Below are 27,253 nucleotides of genomic sequence, written 5' to 3' on the forward strand. Positions count from 1 at the left end.
GTTCATGAAATACATAAAAAGCAACAATAAGAGACATTTCTTATAAAACTGTCAGGCAGAGAGCTGAAAATTTATTTAAAAATAACTTTTCTCCTCCATTTCCATGTTATTAATAGTGGGTTTGGTTTACTATGGGCTTGGCCCCCGAGACCAGCGCTGCAATGGGACAGACGTCTGGGGAGAAGGTTCTGGGAGATGCCCTGGACTGCTCTTGTTGAAAGGCAGGCGCTGGAGTAACCTCACTGCCTTAGAGAAACTGATTCGTGTTTCCGGGTCTGAGTCCAGCCCTCAGCTGGCTTCCTCCACTGCCCTCCTGTGCTGCCCTCCCTCCCTCCCTCCCCCAGCTGCCTTCGGAGGCCCTTCCCTCCTCCGCCTTTCAAGATTCCTCCTGCCCTGTCCCCTCAGCTGTCTGAGATGAAGGGACACTTTCCAAGGGCTTCTCAGGTGTGGTGCCTGATCTGCAGTTTGTAAGTGTGGAATTCTCTCGCCACATCTGGGCCTTCATAGCCTTCATGCCTCATGTTCCTGCCAGTTCCTCGGTGTGCAGGGTAAACACAGGGGAAGTTCCTGCCCCCCATCCCCACCCCACTCCGTAGGTGTACAGGTGTAGACAGTGGCCTCCAGGTCAAAAGGGGAAGGGACCGGTTACAGACTAGCCTGGCTGATGGCAGGTGACCTGAGACAAGAGAAGGGAACACAGCTTATGTGGGCTGTTTTTCTATATACAAATCTTCCAGAAAGTTCTAGCCCATAAACAAATTGCCTAATAAAATAAAACTTGCGGGCAAACCTGTGGCTCTACTATCATGCGCCCTCCTCAGCACCCTTGGCAGAGGTCTCTGGGGGCCTGGGTACCTCAGAGCCTGACCACACGGTAACAGAGGACTCAGCCAGGCCTACATGAAGCGGACGGTTGCTGCTCAGTCCTACTGTGGCGTTCTCTCTTTTTCTGTAGACGCGTCCCCTTCCTTGCTCGGTCCCATCACAGAAAGAGCTGGTGCCAGAACCTCCTCTTTCCTCCCAGTTCCTTTTCAGTCACCTTCTTTTTGGCCCCTTGACTTCTCTCACCAGCTGTGCTGCCTCCCGAGGGTGGTCACCCCCAAACATCCAAACATCCTGGTTTTGTTCCCAGTAGGAGTAGGTTTTTTCCTTCCTGAGGTTTCTTTCCTTTTTTTTTTTTTTTTTAATGATTGATTTATTTACACATACAAGAGCTGGGGTATGGGCCAGACACACGGGGGGCGGGGGTGACTCACCAGAGACAGAGCGGGGAACAGAACAGGCAGACTGACTGAAACACACTGCTGAGGAGGGCAGGGGGCGAGACAGGAGAGGTCTGCTGCGCCATGTGGGTTGCTCCCTGGCTGTCCCGGAATCAAACTTGTGCTGCAGAGGCTGCGGTTTGCTTCATAGTGCGGTGCTTAACCCCTTGTGCCACCAGGGAGGCCCCCCTTCCTGAGGTTTCTTGGACCAAATGATTTACATTGAGAAACCCAGAACTGCTGTCAAAGTGAGTTTGCACCCCTTCATCTAAAATTACAAATTAGCCTACTAGCTGTCTTTTGCACCAGAGATGTCTTAATGAAGCACAAACATTTTTTAGGCGAGAAATTTAGAAATACATGTGAATGAAACTGAACCATTTTCACAGACAATGGCTTCCTCACAACTTTGGAGCTATAAAATACAGAAAGCTGTGTGCTGTCTTCTTCCCTGTCCATCTCTATTACATGACCTTTAGCTAAAATATAATACAGATGATACTAGAGTGTGAGTCTTAAGTCTTTAGACACGATGTGATCCAAGCTGCCAAGTAGGAGTTTGTGTGGCTTTTCACAAACCCTGGCCTGTTTCCTCCAATGCAAGGTAGGCTGAGTGGTGGACGCCCCCCTCCCCCACCCCCAGAAGTGGTCAGAGGTTTGAGGAAGAAGCGGGCGTAGGAGCGCTTTGTGGCCTCACAGGAAGGGAGCTCTGACGTGTGGCGCTGTCTCCTGCCTTACCTGGCCCCAGAGGCGGGCCTGGAGAGCTGCACTATTTGCTCATTTCCAGCCAGTGTTTCTCCAGTCATGTGCCTGCAGTCGTTGGCCTGGCGTGGACCCCGAGCTTCTAAACAGCGGTGTCCTAGAGCAGCCGCCTGCAGAGAGGGGGTGACCCGGATCCTGGGATGGAGCAGAGGAAGGCAGAAGGACATGCTCTTCTCTCTGAAGGGTTTTGTTTATGAAGCTCCTCGTGGCTTTTTTACTTTTTCCATGAAAAACTCTCTTCTTTTGTCTCCTGCAGCTGGCCCTGGTTTTGGACAGGGTGTTGATGTGAACACGGTTTCCAAATTGGAAATTAATGAGGTGTCCCATCCAGGGAGGCCTTCCTGCCCCACTCTACAGCACGCAGCCCCGGCCTGCCCCTTCAGTCTTGCTTTCCTGCCGCCCTTCTCTGTGATGGGCTGTGATGTGCGTCCTTGCCGCTCAACTGCCTCCCCCCAAGATGGTTTCAGGCCCATTTTCCTGGGCCTGAGAATTGTATTCATCAGTGTGGGGTCACCTGTGTGGTCAGGCTCACTGGCTTGTGCTGGGAAGGCGAGGGCCTGCTGCCTGGGAGCCCTGTGGCTGGGCCGCAAGTTCTTGTCAGCTCACCAGAGCTTCCACTTTAGCCTTTGTTCAAAAAGAAGGTTGGTGCAGATGTTCTGGACTGCAGGCGTCAGGGGAGGGGAACTTCCAGAATCTTCTCATTGCACAGTCAGCTCAGATTTGCACTGTGAAGATAGCGGGTGTCTCACGACTGAGGTGACAGGTTGCAGGACTCAAAACCCCCATTACTCCCCCCACCCCAGCTGTGTCCAGCATTTGACCTTCACCTCGGTTTCTACCTCAGTTCTACTTAGTGGAGGGATGAACAGGAAACATGGACATTTAGGAGGTAGCTGACCTGTAGCTAATCGTGAGCTCATTACAGTCAGCAGGTTCAGAGGGGGCAGCGAAGACCACATCGCGCCAGGATGCCCAGGCTGTGGGGCAGTGGGTGTCTGATTAGGAACCTTGTGGAACTTACTGCAGAATTGAGTGTGTGGATGTTGCAGGGTGGAGGGTGCTGGCGCTCCCCTTAGTGCTGCAAAGCATTCTTGACCCACCAGTTTGCATAAAAATAGTGGCCCAGTCTAGGGAGTGTGAGTCTCCCTTACCTTTGTGGGGTGGTGACCCTGTAAAAGTGTGCAGGGGGTTCCTGTATCCTCTAGGAAAAAGAGGTACAGACCCCAAGAGGCCTGGTAGCCTGTGACCTGGATGCCTGAGAGGCTCTACAAGACCAGTAAAGAGCGTGACAGAGGCGTGTGCCGAAGACAGACCGTCAAACCAAATACAGACCCACAGAAAGAAGTGGGGAGCGTCTGGGTTTGGAATGAATTGGAGAAAAGGAAACAAGCTAAGTCTCCAGGGGAAATCTTTGTGACCACAAGCATGAATAGGTCGTGGCCCTGTCATTCTAGAGGAGGTTGGAACACTCGAGACTCGACTCGTTAGCGGGTAATTTTTAGGAAATGCAGCTGTGATAGGAGGACTAGCCCGGGCAACCCCGATGGGTTACTGCCTCACCCGGACCGCTGGCCTCGAATTGCTGAAAGGACTCAACGTTCAAAAGAGCTAAAAGCACACACGGACGCCTCCCGAGGGCCACGCTCAGGACCCACTTCCACAGCAAATGAGTCGTGAGCACCATTAGAATCACTTGTATTTCGGGGTTGAGTGGCGTTGGAATAATCCAGAAAGTATCGTTTGAGACAAATTCTGATATTACAGAGCCAAGATGCTTTATGATAAGGCTGTTTGCACTGAATCAAAGAAAACAGTGAATAGCTGTTACCCTTCTTGGCCCGTGCTTTGTGGCTGCCGTTCTGACGGCACCAGTTCTTCCTTCATGGGCTGGTGAGGGTATCAGAGACTCTCTGTGGCCCTGGTTCCAGGGCAAAGCTGGTTCCATAGACATTCTGGCTGGGCTCGCTCTCCTCTCCCCACTAGGAACACCTGTGGGGATGGTCTTTTTGGGGAACCATCGTCTCAGGTTGTCCACAGACTCGTTTGGCTGGTGAAAGGGGTGGGGGAGGTCGTGTTTGCAAACCCTGAGTGCAAGTCTCCACCCACATCAGTGCTCCTGTCCTTCTCCCAAACCCCTACCCCTCAGCCCTCTGGCTTCTCTTCGCTTATCAGTTGTATTTCCCTCAGTGTGAACCTCAGAACTGTTCCACTTTACTCAGCCTTTGAACCGCTCCTAGCCCTTCTCATTCTCTGCCTCGGACTTGACTCAGATTTGCTTTCATCCTCCAGCACCTTTGTGCTTCCTAACACAGAGGAGGTGTTCGAGAAGGCAGCCTAAGCTCCAGTTCACCCTTTCCTTCTCAGTACTCAATCTGTCTCTGTTGAGTGTGTCCGAGTGGTTGCATGACAGAAAAACCTGAAGGAACCCACCCTCACGTCTCCCACATCATCTGTCCTTCCGTGCAGATCCTTGACGAATGGTTTGGCCGGACCGTCATCTGCTCCTGCACCAAACTCAGCTACGAGCATGCCCAGAGCATGATTGAAAGCCCACCTGGGAAGATCCCAGCAACCGAGCTGCCCCCCATCTCCCCCGAGCACACCAGCGAGGAGGTGCACCGCGCGGTGCTGAGTCTGCACGCCATCGCAAAGCAGTTGCGCAAACAGCGGTTTGCGGGCGGCGCGCTGCGTCTGGATCAGGTCAGTAACTCTGTTTTCAGTGCGGCCAGGCCCCGAGTGGCTGAGACTCGGCCTGGCAGCCTTGGGCCCGCCCTCTCCTCTCCCACTGGAGTGGTCTTCTCTGAGCAGGCGGCAGCCAGCTCCAGCCCCCACCCCCACTCCGTGAGCTCCATGGGCACATGCTGCTGCTAAGGGGGCCAAGGGCGGCTCTGTCACCAAAACCCCCATCACTCCCCCCACCCCAGCTGTGCCCAGCATTTGACCTTCACCTCGGTTTCTACCTCAGTTCCACTTAGTGGAGGGATGAACAGGAAACATGGACATTTAGGAGGCAGCTGACCTGTAGCTAATCGTGAGGCTGGGAAGGAGACCCACGTGGGGCCCTCTAAACCCACGTGGGGCCCTCTAAATCAGCTTCGCTGATTTATAAAGGCTCTAGGGTGTCACGGCACCTGGGACGTAGCCACTGTCACTCAGAGCTGCCCACACCTCCACATACGACAGGAGCGAGATCCAGGAAGTCTTGCCTCATTGCTGGTCTGTGCATTATGGTGGAGGCCTGTGCTCCAGATCGTGCAGTACTTTCTTCTTGTTTCTATTGCTCACCCAGACCCCAGGGAGCTTGGCATCCTCCCTGGGCCACTGTGCACCATGGGTGTATATCCAAGTGTCTGAAGAGTGAGCTGGGCAGCACATTGGCTGACAGAGCTGCTGGTCAGACCATGGCAGAGCCAGCCTCGAAAATGCTTATTTCTCTGAACCTTTCGGCTTGATGCAACCTCAAACACCTTGTTTTAAAACCTTCTGATTGAAGATCTCATTTCAACCAATCTTGTGATAAACTTGCCCAGGCGCTGCCCGGTAGGCACTGCAGAGCGTCACGGGGAGCAAGCTGGCAGCTGCCTGTGCCCAGAAGAGTCAGGGCATCTGGTGCTGTCCTCCTTCCTTGCCTGTGCAAAGGCCCCCTGAGCAGGCCTATCTGCGCAAGAGATGATGGGAGACCGGGGTTGGGGGACAGAGTGGCAGGGGGATGAAGGTCCAAAAGCCTAAGAGACAACAGAACCTTTCCTTCCTTCCATGAAGTCAGTTGTGGGGGTGTGAAGGCACCTGATTCCCACTCACCAGCAGCTGCCTGGCCCAGATCCAAGGGCACTTTCAGTCCCTGCTGCCCAGACTTCGGACCTGCCTCCGGCCCTTTGCACCCCGTGGGGGCTCTGCTTCTCTCTGCATACCTCTGGTCAGGTCCTGCTGCTCCCTTTGCAAGCCTCTTCCTTTGCTTGCCCTGTAAGCTTGGCATCCCCTGGGGGTCTGTCCCAGCTCATCTTTCCTGCTCCCACCACGTGTACACCTAGGCAATCCTGTGGATCCCCAGTCTGGTTATGCTGCGGTCTACATGGTTATAATTGTGCATTTTCATTGCATATTAGACAAGTGGATTGAATAAGCATAAAAAAGTATGCTGTTGTTTCTGTGAAAACTAGTTGTGGAGATTTGATGAGGATGAATCTGCAAAAATCCTTATAGATGGCTCTTTTGAAGGATTCCTCCCTTTAGTCAGCTTCTAAGATAGGCAACCACAGCTTCAAGCACATCAAGTGAGAGGGTGTCTATTATAATATTTGAGAGACCTTCCCCCTCAGCTGGTTATAATCCAAGTTTGTTAAATATGTTCAGTGCTCGGAAAACTGTGAAATACTGACGGTGATCTCAGCTCACAGAGGGTAGGCAGGTACAGGAATGTTTACAGCTTCTCGAATGATACTAATTTGTTGGTATGTCCTAGACTCTGGATTTTATTGTTGAAAATGCCTTCAGATCTCTCAATCTCCTTGGCGATCTCAATCTATAAATTAGAAAACTGACGCCCCCAAAGGCTCGTACATGACTTATATGCAAGAAATCCAGAAAACTAGCTCTTTGTTCGCTTCTCCTCCCTCTACACCATGCTGACTTGAGAGAAAAGTTTTCCTTCAAAGGGAGGTAAACAAACACCCTCAAAAGTCCTAATTAGGTTCCAGTTAATTAAGGTTTGAAAATAATGGATCTGCATCCTTGGAGTTGACCCCTTGGTTCCCCAGAAAACCAGTGTGTGGAGCAGAGCTTAGGAGGAGCACATCAATCTCCTGGGGACCCCAGGCAGAGCCTTCATAAATCAGCGCAGTGCCCCCTCCGGAGGCCCCCACGCATCCCCTTCCTGGCTGCCTCACAAGAGTCCAGTGTCCTCAGCCTTCGGGCGTGGCCGCTGCATGGAGTTGCTCTCTGATGCCTCGTTTGCCTCTGTGCCCTAGGTCCACGTTTTTTGTGGCCGTCCTAAAAAAAGTGTACCTTTTCACTAGCCTCAATTAGAGAGGCTCTGTGAGGTTGAACACCATCCAGGTCATGCTGTGTGCCTGAGGAGGCAGGATAGAGCTGCTGAGCCAGAAGGTTCCCCCTTCCAAGAAACTAGTTTGCCCCAGGACCCTCAGAATAAGTGAGGTGGAGATGCCAGTAGGACCCCCTACCGCGTCAAGAGTGGATGGGCTTGGAAGTCATCGTCACTGGGGGTGACTGCCATCCACGGCAGAGCAGAGCTGCTTGGCCCACCCTGCACAAGGGCACGCTGACTTCAGGGCTACCTGGCCCAGGGGTACCTCCTGCAGTCCCGTGTGCTTACCTGAGCATGCTCATCCCTTACGGGAAATTCTGTGTAGACAGTGGTGTGGGGCCAATTGGAAGCTTGGGCTTCAAGTGGGGGCTACCTGTTCTGGGGATCCTCGCACCCAGCACACCAGCCTGGTCCTGAGAGGTTCTAGCTCTGTGAAGTGCTGCCCCTTTGTTCACGGCCCAAAGTACATGCATGAGCCAAGGGCATCCTCTGTACTTGTTGGGTGAATGGGCAGAGTAACAGCCCTTCCACCTGGCTTCTTCAGTCCCTGTCCTTGCTGCTGCTGTTAAAGTCTAGAATTTAACACTAATGCTTATTTTATTTTGTTTTGTTTTATTTTATTTATGTTGTGTGTCATTGCTATCTCCTAAAAGGAGGCTCCTATAAAGGGGGCCCTGACTTCTTTGTGTCTATAGTAAAAGTGATCAGAATAGGTTCACACAGGGTAAGTGAAGTTGGTCAGGCTATTACACCATTAGCTTCTGTGTCTGTCACCTGCTTCCTTAATCTTGTTAATGTAGAAGGCACAGGGACCTGAGCACAGGCGTGTGTGCTGTGCGCATGTGCAAGTGTGCACACCTGAGCCCAGAGGTCAGGGATATGAGGGTGGCTATGAGAACACAAGCAATGGCCGTGAGAGGAAGAGAGCACGTGAGAACGCCAGAGAAAGCCCAGAGAAAAGTGGGTATAGAGATTCTCCGGACACTCGAGTTGCCGTCTCCAGCTGGCTGGCTTCCCCTGCCTGCCATTAAAATCTGTGAAGGTGACACCAAAGGCTCCAAGGTTCTCTTTAAACTGTCAGAACCAATAGTGAACCTACACGGTCTGGGATAGTTGAAAACAGCTCACGATTGTGTCTTGAACTTGGGGAAGGGAACTGCGGGAGGCCTCATCCCCTGCCTGGTTCTTGCTCCATCTCTCAGACTGCCTGGCCAGTAGGGGCTCTTCTCTCTGTCTCACGGCAGGCATAAAGCTTGCCCCCACCACATAGAGCCCTTGGGGGAGAAGATGGCGCTGCCTGGCTGTGATGTGACAAGGCCACCGGCTCCTTGGGTGCTGTGATTGGCCATTGCCTTCAGAAAGGATAGAAAAGATGCTCTTTGGAGCACTAAGTAGAACCCCTGTGAGGAAAATGGAGTGGCTCAGGCTCTTTTTTGCTTCCTGTCTGACCTCTACGACGCCACCTACAGCTTTGTTTTCCTCGTAGGATTGTGTGTGTTTTCCCACACATGGTAATGTGTCATTGCAAAAAGCGCTTGGGAGCGTGAGCATGGGGCTCACACACCCATAATTACGGCCATGAAGCTGGAGAGCACGGGGCACACATATACATGATATGACACCAGGGCCCAAGAGCTGGGGATTGTTTGGGAGAGGCGAGAAGCCAGGGATGGGTGCGGAGATCTAGGAGGCTGGGAGTTCGGTTGCTGCCTGCCCCCCTGCCTCCCTGCCGCCCTGTCCCCCACCCACTGGTCTGTGTGTGTATCTGGTCCCCTGCTTCAGCATTAAAGGCCTGTCGGATGTACTGAGGGCTCCAAGATCCTTTTCTGTTTGCCCAAATCAACCCTGAACCTGCCCTTCCTACAGCCGGTCTCCTGACACCACCAAATAAAAACATCTAAGAGACCATTGATTGTTCCCAGGAAACCACAGCTTTGTGGGGCATCTGTCCAGCCCATCACCCCTCAGTCAGGGGAACGCTCTTTGAGGGAAGTGGCCTGGCCTGCAGGAAACTTTGGGGGTCCCCCAGCAGGTTGTCAGGGGGTGTGAACCACTGTTTGAATTCTGAGAAAGTCACAGCAAACAGAATTTGATACCTCCAGCTTCTCAGGCAAATTCCTCTGGCCTGAAGGAGCCATCACTGAATCCCCTGCCATATCTTCCGCGATTCCCTCCTGGCAGCTTTGAAACCTGAAGGGCAGGCAGTTTCTCTGTTAACGCCTTAGGACTGTGGAATGCTCTTGTCCGTGACCTTAGTCTAGCCAGCCCTTAAGTCAGGGGTGGCAGGCTTTCTATAATGCGTCAGATAGTGTTTTGGGGCTTTGCGGGCCAGGCAGCCTCTGTGTCAGCTGCTCTGCGTCGTGGAGTGAAGGCACAGGGACAGACTAACGAGTAAAACATGACGGACAGTGAGATCTGAAATTCACATTACTGCAATGGCCTAAAATAGTATTCTTCCTTGGATTATTTTTCAACCACTTCAAAATGTAAAGCCCTTTTTAGTCTGTGGGCCCTACACGAGCAGGTGGGAGGCAGGAACTGGCCTGTGGCCCACGGTTGCCGACCCCTGCTTGGGTGAACTTCAGCCCCATCACCCAGCCCGCTTTTTGCAGCGCCTCCTTTCTTGGCTGGGAATCCAGGCTGGTAATGGAGAACAGTTGTGCAAAGTCAGCTCAGGATGGTTTCATGCAATTAAGTAAATTATTCCTTCGATTAGTGCCATGCTTAGTGAGTCCAGTTGGAAGCCAGGAGCAGAGGAGTGAATCAGTTTAGCACCAGTTCCTGTAGCCTACTTACAGTCCGGTGGCCTCCATTAGCCTGGAGCTAAGGGAGCTGTGGTCCTAATTCCCCAACTCTGCCAGCCCAGCAGCCTCTTGGCAGCCTGGTCTCAGCCTCCCTGTCTCCCCAAGCCCTGGCAGAGACACTGACGGTGCTAACCTCCCCGGGGCACCCAAGCTGGAGGGTTTATGGCAAAGCATAGCTGCAGGGAAATTGAGTGCCCTTCTCCCCCACCCAGCCCCTGTTGCTATATGTAGCAGTATGTTTTGTTGAGCTTCATTTTAAAGTGAGAGTTGAGAGCACTTCTGTGCCTTCTCTGTAGTGCAAATACAGCGATTTTCAAGAAATGAGTATCCAGCTCTTCACTGTTTAACTGCTGTTCAGTGAAATCAGTGTGAGGAAAGAAAGCTCATGTTCATCCCACCTCCTCTTCTTTGGTCTTAATATTTACATCATCACTTAAGCCCGAGGGAGAACTGTGGATTGGGTGGCTGCGTGTTTGTGGAATCAGTCTTTGTTTTCTTAGTCACGGAGCCTTTCGTTCAGCGTGTGTTCGGAAGCATTTATTGGGTGCTTTGAGTGTGCTAGGTGCTGAAGCTGAAGGGTAAGGAATAAGACTCAACTCTGGCTCTCACAGTGTGGCAAAAGAGCCAGCAGGTCACCCAGAAAATAAAAAGTGCCGGATCAGAGCTGACCCAGAGGGCCTGCCCTCTCTTCAGCCGGGGAAGACCCTCGCAGGGACAGCATGTGCACGGGGCTTAGTAAGTGGACTGCGGGGCCAGCCCACTCTCTGGAGCCAGGGAGGGTATTTCAAGCACGTTGTTGGTGTGGGCATGGCAGGGGCAGGAGAGAGCACACTGGGGCAATGTTGGGTTGTGCAGCGCTGGGTGCAGAAAGAAGGAGCAGCCAGAGGAGGAAAGCAGAGGCCCGGCCTTGAAGTCTGCTGAGCCGGCTCAGGAGCCACAGAGTGATTTTCAGTGAAGAAGTGACAGGCTCAGACCTTGCTTTAGAGACAGCTTACTGGCTTAATATGGAAGAGACTGAAAGAGAACAAAATAAAAGAAACCCGAAATCTACAGAGAACGCCGGGGCCTGGCCGGAGATAGAGGCTGTGGGGAGGGGGGCATGGCAGCTCCTAGGGACTAAGAGGAACTGACAAACCTTGACAGACTGATGCTTTTTACTGGGTGTGGAAGTGGGGGGGAGGCCTTGAGGGAACTGCAAGGAATCAGGAACGTGGTTTCGGGTTCAGGCGCACGGCCAACGCAGTGCCCTGCACTGACCGGGAGGCACCTTTATAGGAGAGAGAAGACAGATGGTGACTTTTGTTCAAGGTGTGTTGCGTTGGTGGGACAGCTGGAGACAGAACAGAGAGAGTGCGGACGGGCACATGCAGATGGTCTGGCTTGGAGGGACCGTTAGGGACCTAAGTGGTCCTTAGGCCACAAAGGATGAGCTCTGGAAGGAAGTCTACAGGATGAGCAGATTGGCACTAGCTGGACAGGAGGGAAAAACACTTCCTCCTAGTCCAGTTCTTAGAGGGGGCCCTCCAACCCCCTCTTTTTCCTTAGGAAATTTCATATCAAATTCTAAAAGAAATTCTTACACTTTCATAAAAGTATGTTATAATGTCAGAAATTTAGAAAAAGGAAGAGTATAAAGAAGTAATCAAAATTATCTATAATCCCATTACCCAGAAATAACCAGTTATTTTTTATATAATTCCTCCCTTACCAACTCAAGGCAGGAGGGAAGAGTGGTTAGCATAACATACATATAATTTTTATGTTCTGCTTTGTAATTTTATAAAATGAGTTTTCCCCATATCATTCTCAGACATTGTAGTGCCTTTGCAATGTGCCAGCGCGGGAGCACACTCAGCCATGCCCCAGTTGTGCAGATCTCCATTCTGACTTTTTGATAGAGCCACGGCCATCTCCATGGCCATCTGTGTTCATAACTCTTTGTCCTAATCTTGGATTATTTCCTTAGGACAGACCTGGAACTGGAATCGTGGGGTCAGAGGCAGAGATGTATTTAAGAGACTTAAAGCATAGCTCCACGTTCCTTTCCAGAAAGGTTCTGCCAATTGATGCTCCCCCAGTATAATCCCTCCGTACCATGCCCTGTCAGGAGTTCTGACTCAGTTCTGACTCAGTGGGGTATGTCTGTCCGTCCGTCCATCTCTTTCTCTCTCACAGTCAGGTCAGGGTCTCCTGAAGTGTCCATTGAGTATGGTCTTGAATGCTTCCCCCATCTTTCCTATTTTGTTTATTTTCTTTTCATGGAGTCTTTCTTACAAAGAGTTCAATCTGCTACACCATAGACTTCCTAATTGCATTAACCACGACAAAAATTACTCCTGAGTGGGAATGTGAACTGGTGAACAGTTGTGGAAAGCGCTCTGAATCTACCTTTAAAAAACTAGAAATGGAAATACCATACAACTTAGTAGTCCCACTCTTGGGCATCTATCCAAAGAGCATGAAACCATCAACACAAAACTCCACATGCTCCACAGTGTTCAGAGCAGCACTATTTACAAAAGTGAGGACGTGGAAGCAGCCTGATGTCCACTGATGGACAATTGGATCAAGCAAATGTGGTCTGTCCACACCGTGGAGTATTATGCAGCCATGAGAAAGGATGACATGCAGCCATTTTCAACAAAATAGAGGGAATTTGAGAGAATTACTTGCAGTAAAGTAAGTCAAAACGATAAAAACAAATAATGGACTCTCACATAGCAGACAATTCCTAAAACCAGTGGGCACCAGTCAACATCCAAGGGCTCTGAGGTTTGCGGTGGGGAGGAGGCAGAGGACAGGAGGTCTAAGTAAATGGCAGTGGGAGAAAAATAAAATCAATTCTAAAAAATCACTCCCGAGGGTCTTAACATTTCAGAAGACAGAAAGGTAGTTGGAAGCATCTTGCTAAACTCTTGCTGGCATTGAGACTGGAGAGTGACCTCCTGTCCTCTCCTCCCCTTAGAATCCTAAAGAAACCCATTGTATTTGAATGATGCTGAGAACTATTGTTGCATTTTCAGATACTCAGAGAACATTTATAACTCCGCTAGCCTTTTATGGTTGCTCCTGCCTCCTGGTATAATAGTTTGCAGGCATTGTTTGGGTTGGCCTGACGTGAATAATTGAAGGGAAATCCAACTGCAGGGAGACTAAAGGGAACAGAGTGGCTCCCTGGGAGCTGAGTCCCAGGGAGAATTGCTCCGCTTCCCTTCGGCATTGCACAGAGGAAGACTTCTGCACGATCCCAGCCCCCGTTTCACTGTTGACAGGCGGTGCGGTGCCGTACTTCAGCCACAGAGGTTGTTCCAGAATCAGTGAGGCTTAAAGAAGATTAGCCAGTCCGATTTTTTTTTCATTTAAATGTATCCATCTCATTTTTTCATTTAAATGTATCCATCTCATTTAGAAATTAATGCACAGATGGGAATCTGTCCTCTTTTGAGCCAGCACCACATCGTCCAGGGTGGTCTGCCTCGGAGGAGGAGTGTGGCAGCTGGAGAGGGAGCAAACCGTAGCCTCAGGCTCCTCAGACAATAGGGGAGCCCGGGTATTTCCCACTATGGGAAGCTGGAATCTTCCCTTTGAGAGAGCTATTGATTTCATTATTGCACTTAAACTTCATCTGGAATCAGAGCAAACAGTTCACATTTATGCATCCCAGGGCATGAGCAAAACTTGGAAACTTGACCTAGTTGTATTTAAGTAACGCTAATTACAGCCACTTACGTGAGAGCGGGTCACTCTGCGCCTTGTTAACGCGTGCATAAAAGAAACCTGCATCTTTAAAAGCCAGAGCACCTTAGCTGAGCAGCTTGTCATTAGGACCCAAACTCTTCATGCGCTCACTCCCCTCGGGCATGGCCCATCGGCTTTCACTCAGAAATTAGAAGGAATTATTCTGGAAGTTGTTAAAAATACAGACTCAGACATGCTCTCCGGCTCTCACTGGGCAAGTCTTTCTTAGTTCCTGTCGTGTTACAAGCACCACTGAGCTCTGTGAAGGAGCCTCGGTGGCGGGAGACCAGCTTCCTCCCCTTGGCTTGCCTGGTGAACTGGGGAAGAACCTGTGTGCTCACAGGCAACGCAGGGAAGATAAAAGCGCGGGCTTAGTTGGTTGAGACAGGGTTGGAGGAATTCTGCACCTGAGGGAGACTGCGGGTGGGGCTATGGAAGAAGGCTTCTTCTGGCCAGGGGGCCCTGAGTCCTGCTGACAGAAGCGGGGGCACGCCTACCCGCCGAGATCAGAGGGCCTCGCTCCTCCGGCCTGGGAGTTCTGGGCCCCCCCCCAACCCCCCTCCTGGAAGAGTAGCCTCACCAGTCAGATGAGATCCCACTATGCCCTCCCCTGCTGGTCCAGCGTGGGTTAAAGAAGCAGGCTACGCATTTGGAACAGCCCGGGAAAATTTCATGGAAAAGGAAGTTTTGATAGGAGAGCTTAGAGGGAGCGCAAAGTAGCCAGAAACAGAGAAGAGTGCCCTCGCCAGGCCCGGCTCTCCGGTGGCCCTGGTGTGGCCTTCACTGCTAGGCACCCCCCATTTCCGTGGCTGCTAGGGAGGACCAGTAGCTGGTGCTCAGCAGAACTCTGAAGGCTGCTTCTTATATAACTTTAGAAAGTAAATGTGGCTCCTTCCCTGCTTCTAGAAGCTTCTCACTGCCTTCTGATTCTTTCTGCTTGCCAGTATCAAGAAGCCTTGCTACTACCCCTCCAAGCCCCATTCTTAGCTTCCAAGAACCTGGGGCGGAAGCTCCAGGTGTCCCTGCAGGGAGATTTGCTTCTGTCAACCCCGCCTGACCTCCTACTTCAGGCTCCCTTGAACTTTACACCTGTCAGCGTCCTGACCACATTGGCTCAGTGCCCTGTCATTGTCTGCTGCCCTGCCTCCTCGCCCGGGACGAGGAGTCCCTTCAGGGGGGAACGGTGTCTTGTTCATGTGCTTCCCAGCGCCAGCACCGTGCTCAGTTTTAACCAGGCAGTTCCGCCTGGTTAAGCTCACTGTGCCTGTCGGCCTTTTCAAAAAGATGATGGTTGTGATCTGGGACAGGGACTGGCGCTCCAGAGAGAGGTGTGTTTATGTAAGAGACTTAAGTGCACTTTATGAATCAGAGAGGTCTCCTCCCCTTTGGAATAAAAGGGTTGGGTGTTTGATTCTTTGCCAGGACATTCAGGGTTTGGACGAGGGGTAATGAGGACTCTCAGGGTGGAGCTGCCTAGACAGGTGTGAGGGGCCAGGAAGCGTCGGCACCCCAGGGGGCTGGCAGTGCTTCTGAGGCGTCCTGAGTGCCACTGTGTTCACCTCTGTGTCCTCAGCCCCTCAGAGAGCCTGGTAGAAGAGGTTCCTTAGGGGAAGGCAGAGGCCCCCAGGAGCCCCCATGAAAAAGGAGATGTTGGACTATGGGACACCTGGCTGGCTGCATGGAAAGGGGGGTGAGCACCGGATCCCCCAACTGTCTCTCAGAGATTCCCTCGGGGAGGGGGGCACGTTAGAATCAACTGCTGTCACCCACCCCCATGACAAGTTGGGGTGGTTGGGGGTTGGGACTGGGGGGGTTGGGGTTGGGACTGAGGTGGAGTGCCCCGTCTCACACCCCCTCTGTGCGAGTCGGAGTGGAGCCTGGCTCTGCTTGGAGTGGAAACGGTTTCCAGGAGACGGGTCCTGTGCTAGTCGCTGCCTGAGAAGAGAAGAAAACTCACATCACAGTTGGAGTTGAGAGTGTGCCCAGATGACTCAACCCGCGACCCAGTGTTTCCAGGGACGGTGAAGGGAGACCAGGGCTCTCACGCTGACAAGATGATAGATAAGCAGCTTCTGGGGGCCGAGCACGGCAGTGGCCGGCGCCCCTTGTTCCCGCGATGTGAGCTTTCAGATGGGGCTCATCTCCTCCTGGCCCTGGCTGTCCAGTCATTGTACTCAGGACGAGGAAGCACTGGATCTTTCTACTCAGAGGCCCTCGCCCTGCCCCCATGTCACCCTTCACATCACCAGAACAGGAGCCAAACAGCCACACAGCCACACAAGACGTTAGTGAAGCCTGCAGTGGACGAGTGAAGCCTGCAGTGGACGAGGGAACCCCTGCAGCTGATCTGATCTCAACCAGAAGCACTTCGGGGGGCAGGCCCAGTGGGTCTCGATTTTCATGGCTCAGCTTCTGTTCTGGTTGCTTTCTGTCCTCAACTCCCCTGTCAGGTGAAGTCCCCCCAGATTCCACTTTCACCTCTTGCTCAAGAACTTCCTGTCTCCTGAAACAAACTTCGTGGACCAGCAGAGTTTCCATGCATATCCTGGGACATCTGTAGGGTGGCTAGGCGTTGTTTGCCAGGTGAAGGCCTTTGCCTTTAGTAAAAGCCAGTCGCTGTCTCCTTTCTCCATTACTCTGCAAATGAAGACACTTCCACATCAAAGCGAAGCAAAGACGTGATTTTACTACAAGGGCAGTCTTTTCCATGCACTCCATTGAACTTGGTGGAAACCTTCATTTTGTTGACCTCAGACCAGTCTCTGAGGACCTTGGGGTTGCTCTAGGAGCTCCAAACACCCCCAGCTCTGCAGCGTCTCTTCATAGGGCCCGTGTTTGGTGTCCCCACTCTCCCTTCAGCCTGTCACTCCTTCCTGGGGCCTGGGATGCCACCTGCCCCTCTTGGCCCACACCCCGCCACCCCCAGAGGCCTCCAGGGCCACCTCCTCTGGAGACCTCAGGCTCCTCCCTGTCCTGCTCTGGGTCCTGTTGCAGGGCTCGAGGGCTGTCCTCATTTCAGGCTGCAGCTGGCTTCTCTGTCCCCTGGATGCACCCTGGGCCCCGCTGTGCAGCAGGCGCGCGGCTTGCCGGTTCTTTCTCCCCTGTAATGCTCCGGTGTTGCTCCAGAAGAGGCAGGCGGAGGCTGTGTGCCCCACTCCTCACATCCCCCAGGTCAGTGGGGGTGCCAGGACTCGGAAGATGAGGTCCTGTGATTCCTCGAGAAATCCCCACATTTTTTACAGACCCTCCTTCCATCCCCATTTTAAAAGACACAGCAGACATCAGATCACGTCCCAAGTGAAGATAGTCCGGATGCAAAGTGCTAGGTGCTGGGGGCAACAAGAGTAGACCGAGGCCCCTGCCCGCAGAGGAGCTCAGTGTCCTGGGGAGGAAATGGAGGCCCCGCCAGACAGGAACAGTCGGGCACAGGCCAAGCGTGGCTGTGTGGGGAGAGAGGGAGAGGCTGGCTAGGGCCAGAGGGCCGCTTCGGGACTTACAAAGTTCTGCACAAAAACAGCCATTTCTGTTAAGGGAATGCTGAAAATAAATTAGTTCTTGAGTTTCTCTCTCTCTCTCTGTCTCTCTCTCTTTCTCCCCCCCCCCATTCTCTCTCTCTCTCCCTTCCTCTCTCTCTCACACACACCCCCTACCCGGGGTCAAGGAAACCAGCCGAGTGCACGCAGCCAGAGCATGCCCCAGGACCCCACCAGAGAGGAGCCCCACAGGCCTCTCACTGCCCGTGGGTGCGGACGGACCGTCGACATCAGCTTGTGCTCCTGAGTACCAGTCCGCCAGTTTGAGGTCCATTCGAGCAGAACTGTTAGTAGCCCTGCGAATGCTGCCTTGGTCAGCAGGCAGTTGGAAACAAACATTGGAACTCTCCCCTGGGTGCTCCTGCCCTGCATGCCAGCCAGGTACCCACTTAGCTCTGCCAACCAGCTCATCAGCCTCCTCCCAGCCTTGCCCGCCTCCCTGGCCCTCCTCCCGGGGCCCCCGCAGAGCCCAAGCAGAAGGCAGCAAGGTGGGGCTGAGCTCCCCTCCTCTTTCCTCCACCTGCCTTGCTGCCGGCTTCCTGGCCCGGGATCCCAACTCCTGGCGCCTGAGGACTTGTTCTTGGCCCCCATGGAGTCAGTCCAGTCTGCCTGGTTCAGGCCCAGCTCTGAACTGGTTGGTACCTGCTTCTGCTCCAGATGGTCCTAGGCCCGCTCAGCTCTCCAGTTGCCCTCAGCTCCATTCAGCGGCTGCTTACTGGGCACCTTCTGTATGTGGAGTGTAGACCTCGTGGGTTCTGATCCTGATTCCGCTGCTCACCTGTGTGCTTTGCACGCTTCTGTGCCTGGGGTTCCTGCAGTAATGAGGAAATGAAGTAATAGTTCCTGCAATGCCCGTGGAGATAAACATGATAAAATGGGGACAATGCATTTATGGTACCTGCGCCTGAGGCTGCAGGTTAATTGAGTGGCCCCCAAGCCCCTAAGCAGTGCCTGACACACAGCTGTGTGGCCAGGTGCAGAGAAAGGCCCCATTTCTTTTTTTCTTGGTACTTCTCCCTTTTTTAGGAATATTTGTTATTTTGTTATCAAAGTAATGCATTTTTATTTTCTAAGGAGTTGAAGTTAACAAGTGAATAGCCGTCACCCATCCCCTAGTAAGGACCTTTCTGTGTGTCCTAAAGTGTTAGAGTCTTAGAGCTTTGGACACAAACTGTCAGATAATTTTCCAGCAAGGTTGGACTCATGTAGGCCTACCCCAGTGGGGGACAGCAGTGCATTGTCACTGCCTGTCCCCAGATTGAGAGTTTGTGGGTTTTACTTAATCTTTGTTAACATGTTGGGTTGGAAATGGCGTCTTGTGGTTGTGCTGCTCGTGAGCTTGCTCAAAACACTTCCGTCCTCTTCACAGTTTCTGTGAAAGGGCAGATTTTATTTACAGGTTTTATGGATTCCCCAAGGCCTTAAGCACCGCCACCATTTTCGGCAGCCAGGTATTTCTCTAGCAAGATACATTCACAGGAGGGCCACCTCTCTCTTCTAGGGACTCTCCCGCCAGCTCCGTAGACCAAATCAGGACCCAGGGCTGCTCCCTCCCCAAGGTGCTTCATGCCCTTTGCAAAGCCCCTGGCCCCAGCCCCATCCGGCCACCACTGACCTGCTCCCTGTCCCCAGAGCTTTGCCTTTTCCAGAAAAACCTTCAAATGGAATCGGAAGGGGTTGGGAGCCCCACGACACCAGCCTGTGTTTCTCTCAGCATTATGCTTCTGCACCTCATGTGCCTGGTGGGTGGCTCCAGGGTTGCTGCAGTTACTGCAGAGTGGTGTTTGGGGGACAGAGGGGTGCACCTTGTTCACCAAGTCCTTTCCGGTCTGGGGCGATTATGATTAAAGTGGCTGCAAAACCTTTGCCTTCAGGCTTTTGTGTCACCATTTAAAGTTTCAGTTCACTTGGGAAAATACCTAGACCGGGGATTGCTGGCTTCTGCAGTGAGCATATATTTAACTTCAGAAAAAGCTGCCAGACCGTTCCAAAGTGGCGGCACCAGCTGCGGCGGGTGTGAGGCTGCTGTCCTGTTTATGTGCTGATGGCGCAGGGAATGGTCAGTGTTATGTTTTGGTTTGGTTTTGACCCTGCTCATAGGTGTGTAGAGGTATTCATTGTGGTTTTATTTTATTTTATTTTTTGAAAGATTTATTTATGCACACAAGCTCTGTGTGTGGGGGGTGGGGGGTAAGAGGACTCACCAGAGACAGAGTGGGGAACAGAACAGGCAGATTGACCGAAGTACACTGCTGAGGGGAGCAGCGGGCAGACAGGAGAGGTCTGTTGCACCATATGGGTAGCTCCCTGGCCGGGGATCAAACTCGTGTTGCAGCAGCTATGGATAGCTTCATAGTGCTGAGACTGAACCCCTGTGCCACTGGGGAGGCCCTCTGCTCATATCTTTTGCACATTTTGTTTTGTTTTGTTTTGTTTTTTGTGGGACCCTCCCCGGCGGCCGGGGAACAAACCGGCGCTGCAGAGGCTGCGGGCAGCCTCGCAGCCCAGCGCTCAACCTCTGCGCCACCAGGGGAGGCCCCTTTTGCACAGTTTTTAATTGAGCTATTTGGTTTCTTATTACTGAGTTTTGAGTGTTCTCACTCCATATATATACAGATGTATAGAAGATACAATGTATGATATGACATGATATGATATATGACATAATATAATATGATGTGATTCACAAATATTTTCTCCCAGCCTTTGGCTTTTCTTTTTTCTCTCTCATTACTTCACCCTCACCGGCTTGTCTTCCATCCTCTGTGAAAGAGCAAAAAAATATTTTTTTTTAAAGATTTATTTATTTATTTATACAAGCACTGGGTACAGTCAGAAGCCCGGGAGGGTGAGAGAATTCACCAGAGCCAGAGCAGGGAGCAGAGCAGGCAGAAGGACCAAAGCACACTGCTGAGGGGAGCAGCGGGCGGCAGGAGAGGTCTGCGCGCCATGTGGGACCCTCCTCCGGTGGCCGGGGAGCAGCCGGGGATCGAACCGGTGCTGCAGAGGCTGCGGGCAGCTTCGCAACCCAGCGCTCAACCGCTGCGCCACCGGGGAGGCCCGAAAGAGCAAAATTTTGATGAAGTCCAGTTTATCAGATTCTCCTTTAATGGATTGTGCTTTTGGTGTCTAAGAAATCTTTGACTAACCCAAAGTCACAAAGATTTTCTCCTGGAAGTTTTAGTTTTAGGATTTTTGTTTAGGTTCTCCCTTCCTCCCTTCCTTTGTAAACAACTATTTCTTAAGACAGAAGTTTCTTTTGGAAAATGGTCCCACTGATAATAGAGACAGACACGACTGAGCAGATCAGGGGTGGAGTCGGTCCCGGGAGCCCTGCCAGGCCTTGGACCCTCCAGGAACCATCTGAAAAGGAGGTGTGGGCATCAGAAGCTGTCCCCGGAATACCTTTTAAACAGACATGGGGCTTCTGGCTTAAGGCTTGGCATGAAAGTGAAGCTTGTATCTTTCTAAAGGAAGGTGTGGATGATAAGAGAGAAAAACCTCTAAACCTTCTAGATAAATCCTCCTGCTGGCCACGCAGAGTCAGGGTGGTGAGTGGTGCCAAGCATAGGACTTTGCTGATTACATGCAAACACCCACGTCTGTGACTCACCCAATCACGCTTTAATCTCATAACTAAGAGGCTTTTAAAAATTACCGTCAACAAAGCAGCTTGCTAGTTATGACTGCCCTTGGACTTGGGTTTTCCTCCACACAGCTGGCCTGGAATGTGGTGGGAAGAGAGCCTGATGTGGGGGAGAGGCCAGGGACTGCTTGCCTGGGAAGGATGTGCATCTGATAGAAATCTGTGAAATGACCAGGCTCGGCCAAACTAAGTAGAGGCCTGCCATCTTCATCCATGGGAAAATCCACTGCACAGAAGTGGTCAGAAAACAGCCTCGCTCGTCGGCTGTGGTCCGTCACCGTGAGGCAGATGAGACCCAGCCCGGCCACCAAAACACGCTGGCTCAGAGTGTGATGCCTGCAGGTGACGGGCCGGGGTGGACTCCCGTTCCAGTGAAGCAGGTGGGGAGCCTCCAAGGCTGTTCTGAGGAGGCAAGTGAGGGGGTGGGGGCCGGTGGGTTCTGGGATGTGCAGGCCATTGGTGTGGCTGTGCCCAGAGTCACCCCACGGTGGCAGCGGGAGACGCTGTGGGTGACCTCAGCAAGGCTGCCTTGGAGGATTTTTGTTCTGCCTTGAAATCTGGTGTTTTCTTGACTTCCGCTTGTTGACCCATCTGACGTGAGGTGGTGATGGATAGGACTTTCATTTTTAGAAAGAGCTCTCTGGCAGCTCTGTGGGGAATGAATCAAAGGGGCTCCAGGTGGACATGAAGGAAGCAAGTTGGATGGCCCAGGGGTGACACAGGTGAGAGCCAGGGGGCCCAAATTGAGGTCAGACCCCAGACCAAAGGCGCAGATGAGAGCGGTGCTGAGGAGGCCGAGCCAAACCAGAAGCGGGGGAGATTTCTGCCTAGGCCACATGGACATGGTGCCACCCAGGAGAGTCCCCCAGAACCCCCAGAAGAAGAGCACTGGTCGGGGACCCTCTGAGGCAGCCAGCCAGCCAAGGGGCCTGGTACCTCGCCTGCCCCGCCCCAGGGTCTTCCTTGGTTCCTGGAAGCTGCCTCCCAACCACAGTCGGCAGGCCTGGAAATGCCTGTCCCCCCCGCACCCTGAGCCAGGACAGCCGACTGCCTGCTCACCACGGAGCTGGGCAGAGCAGCCATCGTGAGCTCTGGTCTCACTTCCTTCCCTCCTTCCTTCTCTCTCCCCAGCTGAGCCCTTCTCACTGGTCTAAGAAAAAAAGTTCATTCACTCCCAGGCCTTTTGTAACCCAACATGTCAGTGATCGATGAGGCCGTATTCTTTAACTTCAAAGGCGGAAAAGTGAGTGAGAGAATGTGGGCCCGGGGAGTTAAAAAGTCCAAGGAACAGGAGACACATGGGGTGACCCCGCCATCAGGAGGAGTGCCCTCCGTCCCACCCCTGCTGGTGCCAGGCAAAGGCACAGACAATGCCACTTTCAATAAATCACGGAGGATCCTGAATACCCGTTTTTGTCCATTTTCAATGGGCCTGGGGCACGTTGCTTAAGAGAGAGGCAGCCATTTGTGCTGCATTCCCAGCCCTTCAAAGGCTCCAAGTCGAGTGCTCCCTCTACTTTAGAATGGAGTCTTTGCCGATGTGATTTGGGGGCAATATTGTCAGTTTGCCATCATAGTCCTGGTCAGGTGACCTCCTGGCTAGCGCGCCATTGTCACCTTCTCACATCCAGCCTTGAGTGACTCGGAGCTTTGTGGGGTAGCCATGCGGCACCTAATTCAATCACGCATTGACCCGCCCCCTTGGGCCCTGGCCCCTGCTCCAGGCCTGTGCATGGCTGGGCCCCGCCTCCCGGCTGCCCTCTGCAGGCATTCCGTGCTAGACAGGGGGCTCTGCACCATTTTTCCCCCCGCTTTCAGTCTCCCTGGCCCCCCAGTGGCTCTGGCCTGGGAGTGGCCGCCTGTTCTCCCGGGGCCCCGCACATGGTGGAAGAGCCTTTTCAAAGCCCCCTGCTTGTTTCCACAGTGGAAGCAGAGGGAGGAATAATCTGGGGTCACTTAAGGGCTGGTGTGGTCATTTCCTTAATCGACTGTGACCATTAAGAGCCTTATTTTCTATAAAGAAGCACAGAGGCTTCCTTGGCTTATTATTAATAATAACAAACAGCTAGAATTTATGGTGCGCCTGCCGCTGGCCAAGTACTTTCATATGTTACCTCGTTTAATCCTTGAGCCTTATACCCATTTTGAAAGATGAGGAAACTGAGACTCTGGGTTAAGCAGCTGTCAAAAGTCACGGAGCCAGAAGTGGCAGAGCTGGGACAGAGACATTGCTTCTTCCACGCAGCTTTTGAATTTCTCTTGTTGGTTGTTGGTGTCGCTTTATCATCTTCTCCAAATCTAAAACGTGGATCAAGTCCTAATCTTTGGATAACTTAGAAGAGCTGTTTTAAAATACCATCTGATTCCACTTATTAACATTCTTGGAATGACAAAATTATAGAGTTGGAGAACAGATTGGTGGTTGCCAAGAGTTAGGGGTGGTGGGGGAGGCACTGTTGGGGGAGAGGATGGCAAGGGCTTGGGGGGGTGCGTGGCAAGGGCTGGGAGAGGGTGGCAAGGGCCGGGGGTCCAAGGGAGGGCTGTGTGCTGGGGCAACAGTGCTCTCTCCAGGCCGAGGTGGTCACGCAAATCTGCATGTGTGGCCAAATGACATGGAGCTGGACGCATGCGTGTGCCAGCCTCCGCCTGCTCGTGGGATGGTGCACGCATGTGAGGTGCAGCCTTTGGTGGAATTGGGGCCTCTCTGTCTACCTGGGCAAGTTCTGTCAATCTGTCATTGTCTCAAAACAAAAAATGGTTTTTAAGGTCACCTCTGCAGGACCCGCTGCCGCTCCCGGGACAGGCAGGTTCCCACCCGGGGCTGCTTGTTTTGGCGCTGCCCACCTCACGCAGGTGGCCTGCAGGGAAGGTCTAGAACCTGGTGGCTGCTCTATCCTCTTAGGGCCTCTTTGGGGCATGTGTTCCCAGCAGGACCCTCCCTCTGGCACCCACTTAGGAGTCTGCTTCCTCCAGTCCAGAGCTCCGTAAAGCCCCTTGTCTTAAATTCCCACGGACCAGCGAGCCCTGGAAGGTTGACACTCTGAACACCATTTGCTGCCCTGCGTCCCTTAGAATCTAGAGCGAGAAGCGGACATGGGCACCCCGCCTCCAGCACGCCGCCTGGGGTGTGGGCCGGCGGGATGCGCAGACTGCAGTAGGGGGTGGGACTCCTCCAAGCCTCAGGCCTCTTGCCTTGAAATAGGAGGACCAGGATGGGGACGACGGTGCCCATGAAGCTCTTGGCCCCGTGTCTGGGGGGATATGGTTCTTAACCCTACAGCTCATTGCAGGGCCCCCATTGCCTTGAAACCCTTTATTTAATAAGGCCACAAGTATTTCTAATACTTATTTAATATATATTTAACGTATTTATTAAATTCTGTTTCATAAAGTCACAAAGAGGGAGCCATGGGGATGTCTCTGCCGGAGCCTATGTCTCGGTGGGACGGTGTGATAGTAAAACAAACACGCAGCCCGAGACAGGCTCCAACTTGAGAGGAAATGAGAAGAATCAGACCATGAGAGAGGCGAGTCTCCCGGCTCTGACCCAGAAGCCAGCTCCGCCATGCTCTGGCAGGTCGTTGAGGCCTCTTCCTTCCCAGGCAGAGATTAGCAGGCAAGTTGTTGCCGGCATGGAGGTGCTGGGCCACCTCCATGCTGAGGCACAGCTGCCAACCTGGCAGCGCCTTTGAAGCTTTGCTGTTGAGGGGTGAGCCTCTTCTTGGGGCGCATGGGTGTCCTGCCTGCTGCCTCAGGGAGGCAGCCCAGGAGGCCAGGTGACTGGGGCGCGGCCTGGGCAGGAGCCCCAGGTCAGCAGCGCCTCTGAGGTGCTGGTGGGGCTGCGGGAGCTGTGGGCCTGGCGTGAAGCTGGCAGCCTCGCTCCTTCCCACCAAGGGAGGCCTGCAGGTAGAGAAGATTCCCCAAATGTGGCTCTGGCCCAGAAATTGAGCCCCATCCCTGTGGAAGCCCCTTGGGTTTAGAGTGGTCCCCTGTGGAACCGCTGTGTCCCGGTCCGCTTGTCCCAGTGTCCCCTTTGACATTTTGATGTCAACTCCTCATAAGAACTACCCCAGGGCCCATGATATCAGAGCGTTCACTGAGTGTTCGCCACCGGTGGGTACTGTTCTAATGGGGTTTCCCTCATTTACTTTTCACAACAACCCTGTAAAGTAGGTACGATTATTACCCCTGTGTTACAGAGGGGGGAAACTGAGGTACAAAGAGATAAAGCACCTTGCCTGGGCTTATGTGGCTAGCAGGACGCAAAGCTGCTTCTCCAAGCCACATGGCCTGTGGACTGAGCCCTCCGCCTCTTTGCCGCGGCTGCCCAGCACTGCGGTGAGGATGGTCCCGCTGACAGGACGCGCTGCTTCCTGGTGGAGAGTGAGGCCTGTGTCCTTGGCAGGAGGGCTGCAGGGAGAGTGCACTGTGGAAGTGCTAGGAGGAGGACCTATGTGGCCTAACATGCAGAAAGTTGGTCCAGAGGGTCCCCAGGTTTCCTGCAGATCATGATAGCCTCCACCAGTTCCCTGGCTTCCAGCCCAGCACCCCAAAAGGGTTTATTCAAAGGTGGGAGGGACAAGTTTCTGCTTAATGAAAATGTTCCCCCCAAATTCTCGCAAACTTATTTTTTTCACATTTAACATTATGTCTAGTTGCTGAGATGATGTTCCACTCTGAGATTACCCAGGGCGGGATGCGTTATCACCGCAGCTCTCAGCCAGGCAAGGAGAAAGGCTGCTCAACACCCTCCACTAACGTCTTTCAGGTTCTTGGGCCTTTGTATTTCAGCTTAGCTGTAAACTTCTTTCTGTGCTTTCTTTAAACGTCACAACACCCACGGGTATTTTGCTTTGTACCATAGAGAACGGTCCTGGTCCTCTGTGCCGTCTGTGAGGAGGAGGGCCACTTAAGACTCTGGCAATTACTTGGGCTAAGAATAGGAAGCTTGGCAGCCCTAGGCATGGGTCTCCTAGGTGTCCCTTCCAGATTGTTCTTGTCATTCTGGTAAGCGCTGTCAGACCAGCAGGCATTTTTGTGACTGGGGGGTGGGGGACAGTAACTCTTGTGCCTGGAGTCGTGCCAAGTTCGCAGCTCCATCTGGAAGCCAGGTTGCCCGCACAGGGCAAGAGTAGAGAGGACCTTAGGAGGTTGTCCTGGAGCGTGTTTCCAGACACTCGGCCTTGTCTGGAGGAAGCAGCATGGAATCAAGGCATGAACTCTTGACACTGCTCCTGGCTACACGTGACTTCCTGAGGCAGAGGAATCTTCTCTGCTTCTTCTTTCTCGTTGAAACATCTAAAAATGTGAGCTCTGGTCCTCCTGAAATCCTCGGAGCTTCTCTTCTAGCAGAGATAGCAGGGACTTACTAGAGGTGGTTTCTTCCAATAAACCTAGAAAGCATCTCACATTCATCCAAAAACAAGCCACCGGCTTGTTTCACGGACAGAGGGTAGAGCCACCCCACCACCACCCTGGAGCCTGGAGAGGACAGAGACAGGCAGTGCAGCTGGCTCCCGGCGTGGGTTACATAACTCCCGACGCCTCAAGTCCCTGGAAACTGAGACCAATATCCTGGAAGATCATTCTGTTCCCTCCTGTCCTGTTTTTTCAAGACTAGAGCCAGCTTGGTCACACTGACTCTGAGGATTCTCTGAGAATGTCCTCATTTCTTTCTTCTGTGACCCCAGCGCTAACCCTCTTGATCATTGTCTAATTGGACAGAACTCAAACCTGTTTAGCTTATATTTTGAAGAACCCCATTTTATGTATACATGCCCTCAACTTCTCCCTAAAAGGATTTGAGAAGACTTGCAATAGGGGAACCAGACAGCGAAGTGAGTACGAGAACAAGACAAAACATCACAGTCAAGGAAGGGCGGTCCAGCCAGCAACATCTAGAGGGCCGAGCTCAGGCCCAGTGGCCCTGGCGTCGTGCCTTCTGACTCAGTAGCAGAGGCAGGAGCAGTGCTGCCTTGGGAGGGAGGGAGAGACCTCGCCAGGTCGAAGATCCCTGTAAGTCAAGGGCCCGTACCCAATGCTAACAGCAGGCTTAGCATCGGGGCATCCACGTTAGAGTGGCCGTTTCCATTACCTGTTCCCACATGTCCGTCTTTCGCGCTCATGGCGAAGGAAGATTGAGGCCTCTGGCAAGTCTGTTGGTGCAGATTGAAGGATACGACTTGAACACAGTTTGAGGAAGGCAAGTAAACCAGTGAGCGAGCTGCAGGCCTCCCCTGGAGCCTGGCATGCCTCAGAGCAAGCATGGCGCCTCTGCCCCGGGGAGCAGAGAGCCCGGCCCTCAGGCTGCCTCCCACCCATTTCCAATTCTCCCCGCCATGTGTGTCAGAGACATACAGAGCAGACACAAAGCGGGAGGCTCGGGAAAGGTTGCAGCAGCCGCTTCTCCACTGTTAATGACGGGGCCACGAGCTCTAGGAAGTACAGGGTGCAGGCATCTCCCC

The 27,253-nt window shown here is 52.8% G+C and overlaps 1 protein-coding gene across 5 annotated transcripts in view; it reads left to right on the forward strand.

Moving 5' to 3' along the window:
- Positions 1-27,253, forward strand: part of DIS3L2 (DIS3 like 3'-5' exoribonuclease 2) — a 282,840-nt gene that overhangs the window by 219,556 nt on the left and 36,031 nt on the right. For all 5 annotated transcript variants that reach the window (XM_054700163.1, XM_037524233.2, XM_054700164.1 and 2 more), the window contains one exon: positions 4,491-4,724. In XM_054700163.1, the coding sequence (XP_054556138.1) occupies positions 4,491-4,724 (234 nt within the window). The remainder of the gene's footprint in view (positions 1-4,490; positions 4,725-27,253) is intronic.

This window comes from Talpa occidentalis, unplaced genomic scaffold (genome assembly GCF_014898055.3).
Source record: "Talpa occidentalis isolate TD23 unplaced genomic scaffold, MPIMG_talOcc4v2.1 talOcc4.3, whole genome shotgun sequence".
Lineage (NCBI taxonomy): Eukaryota > Metazoa > Chordata > Mammalia > Eulipotyphla > Talpidae > Talpa > Talpa occidentalis.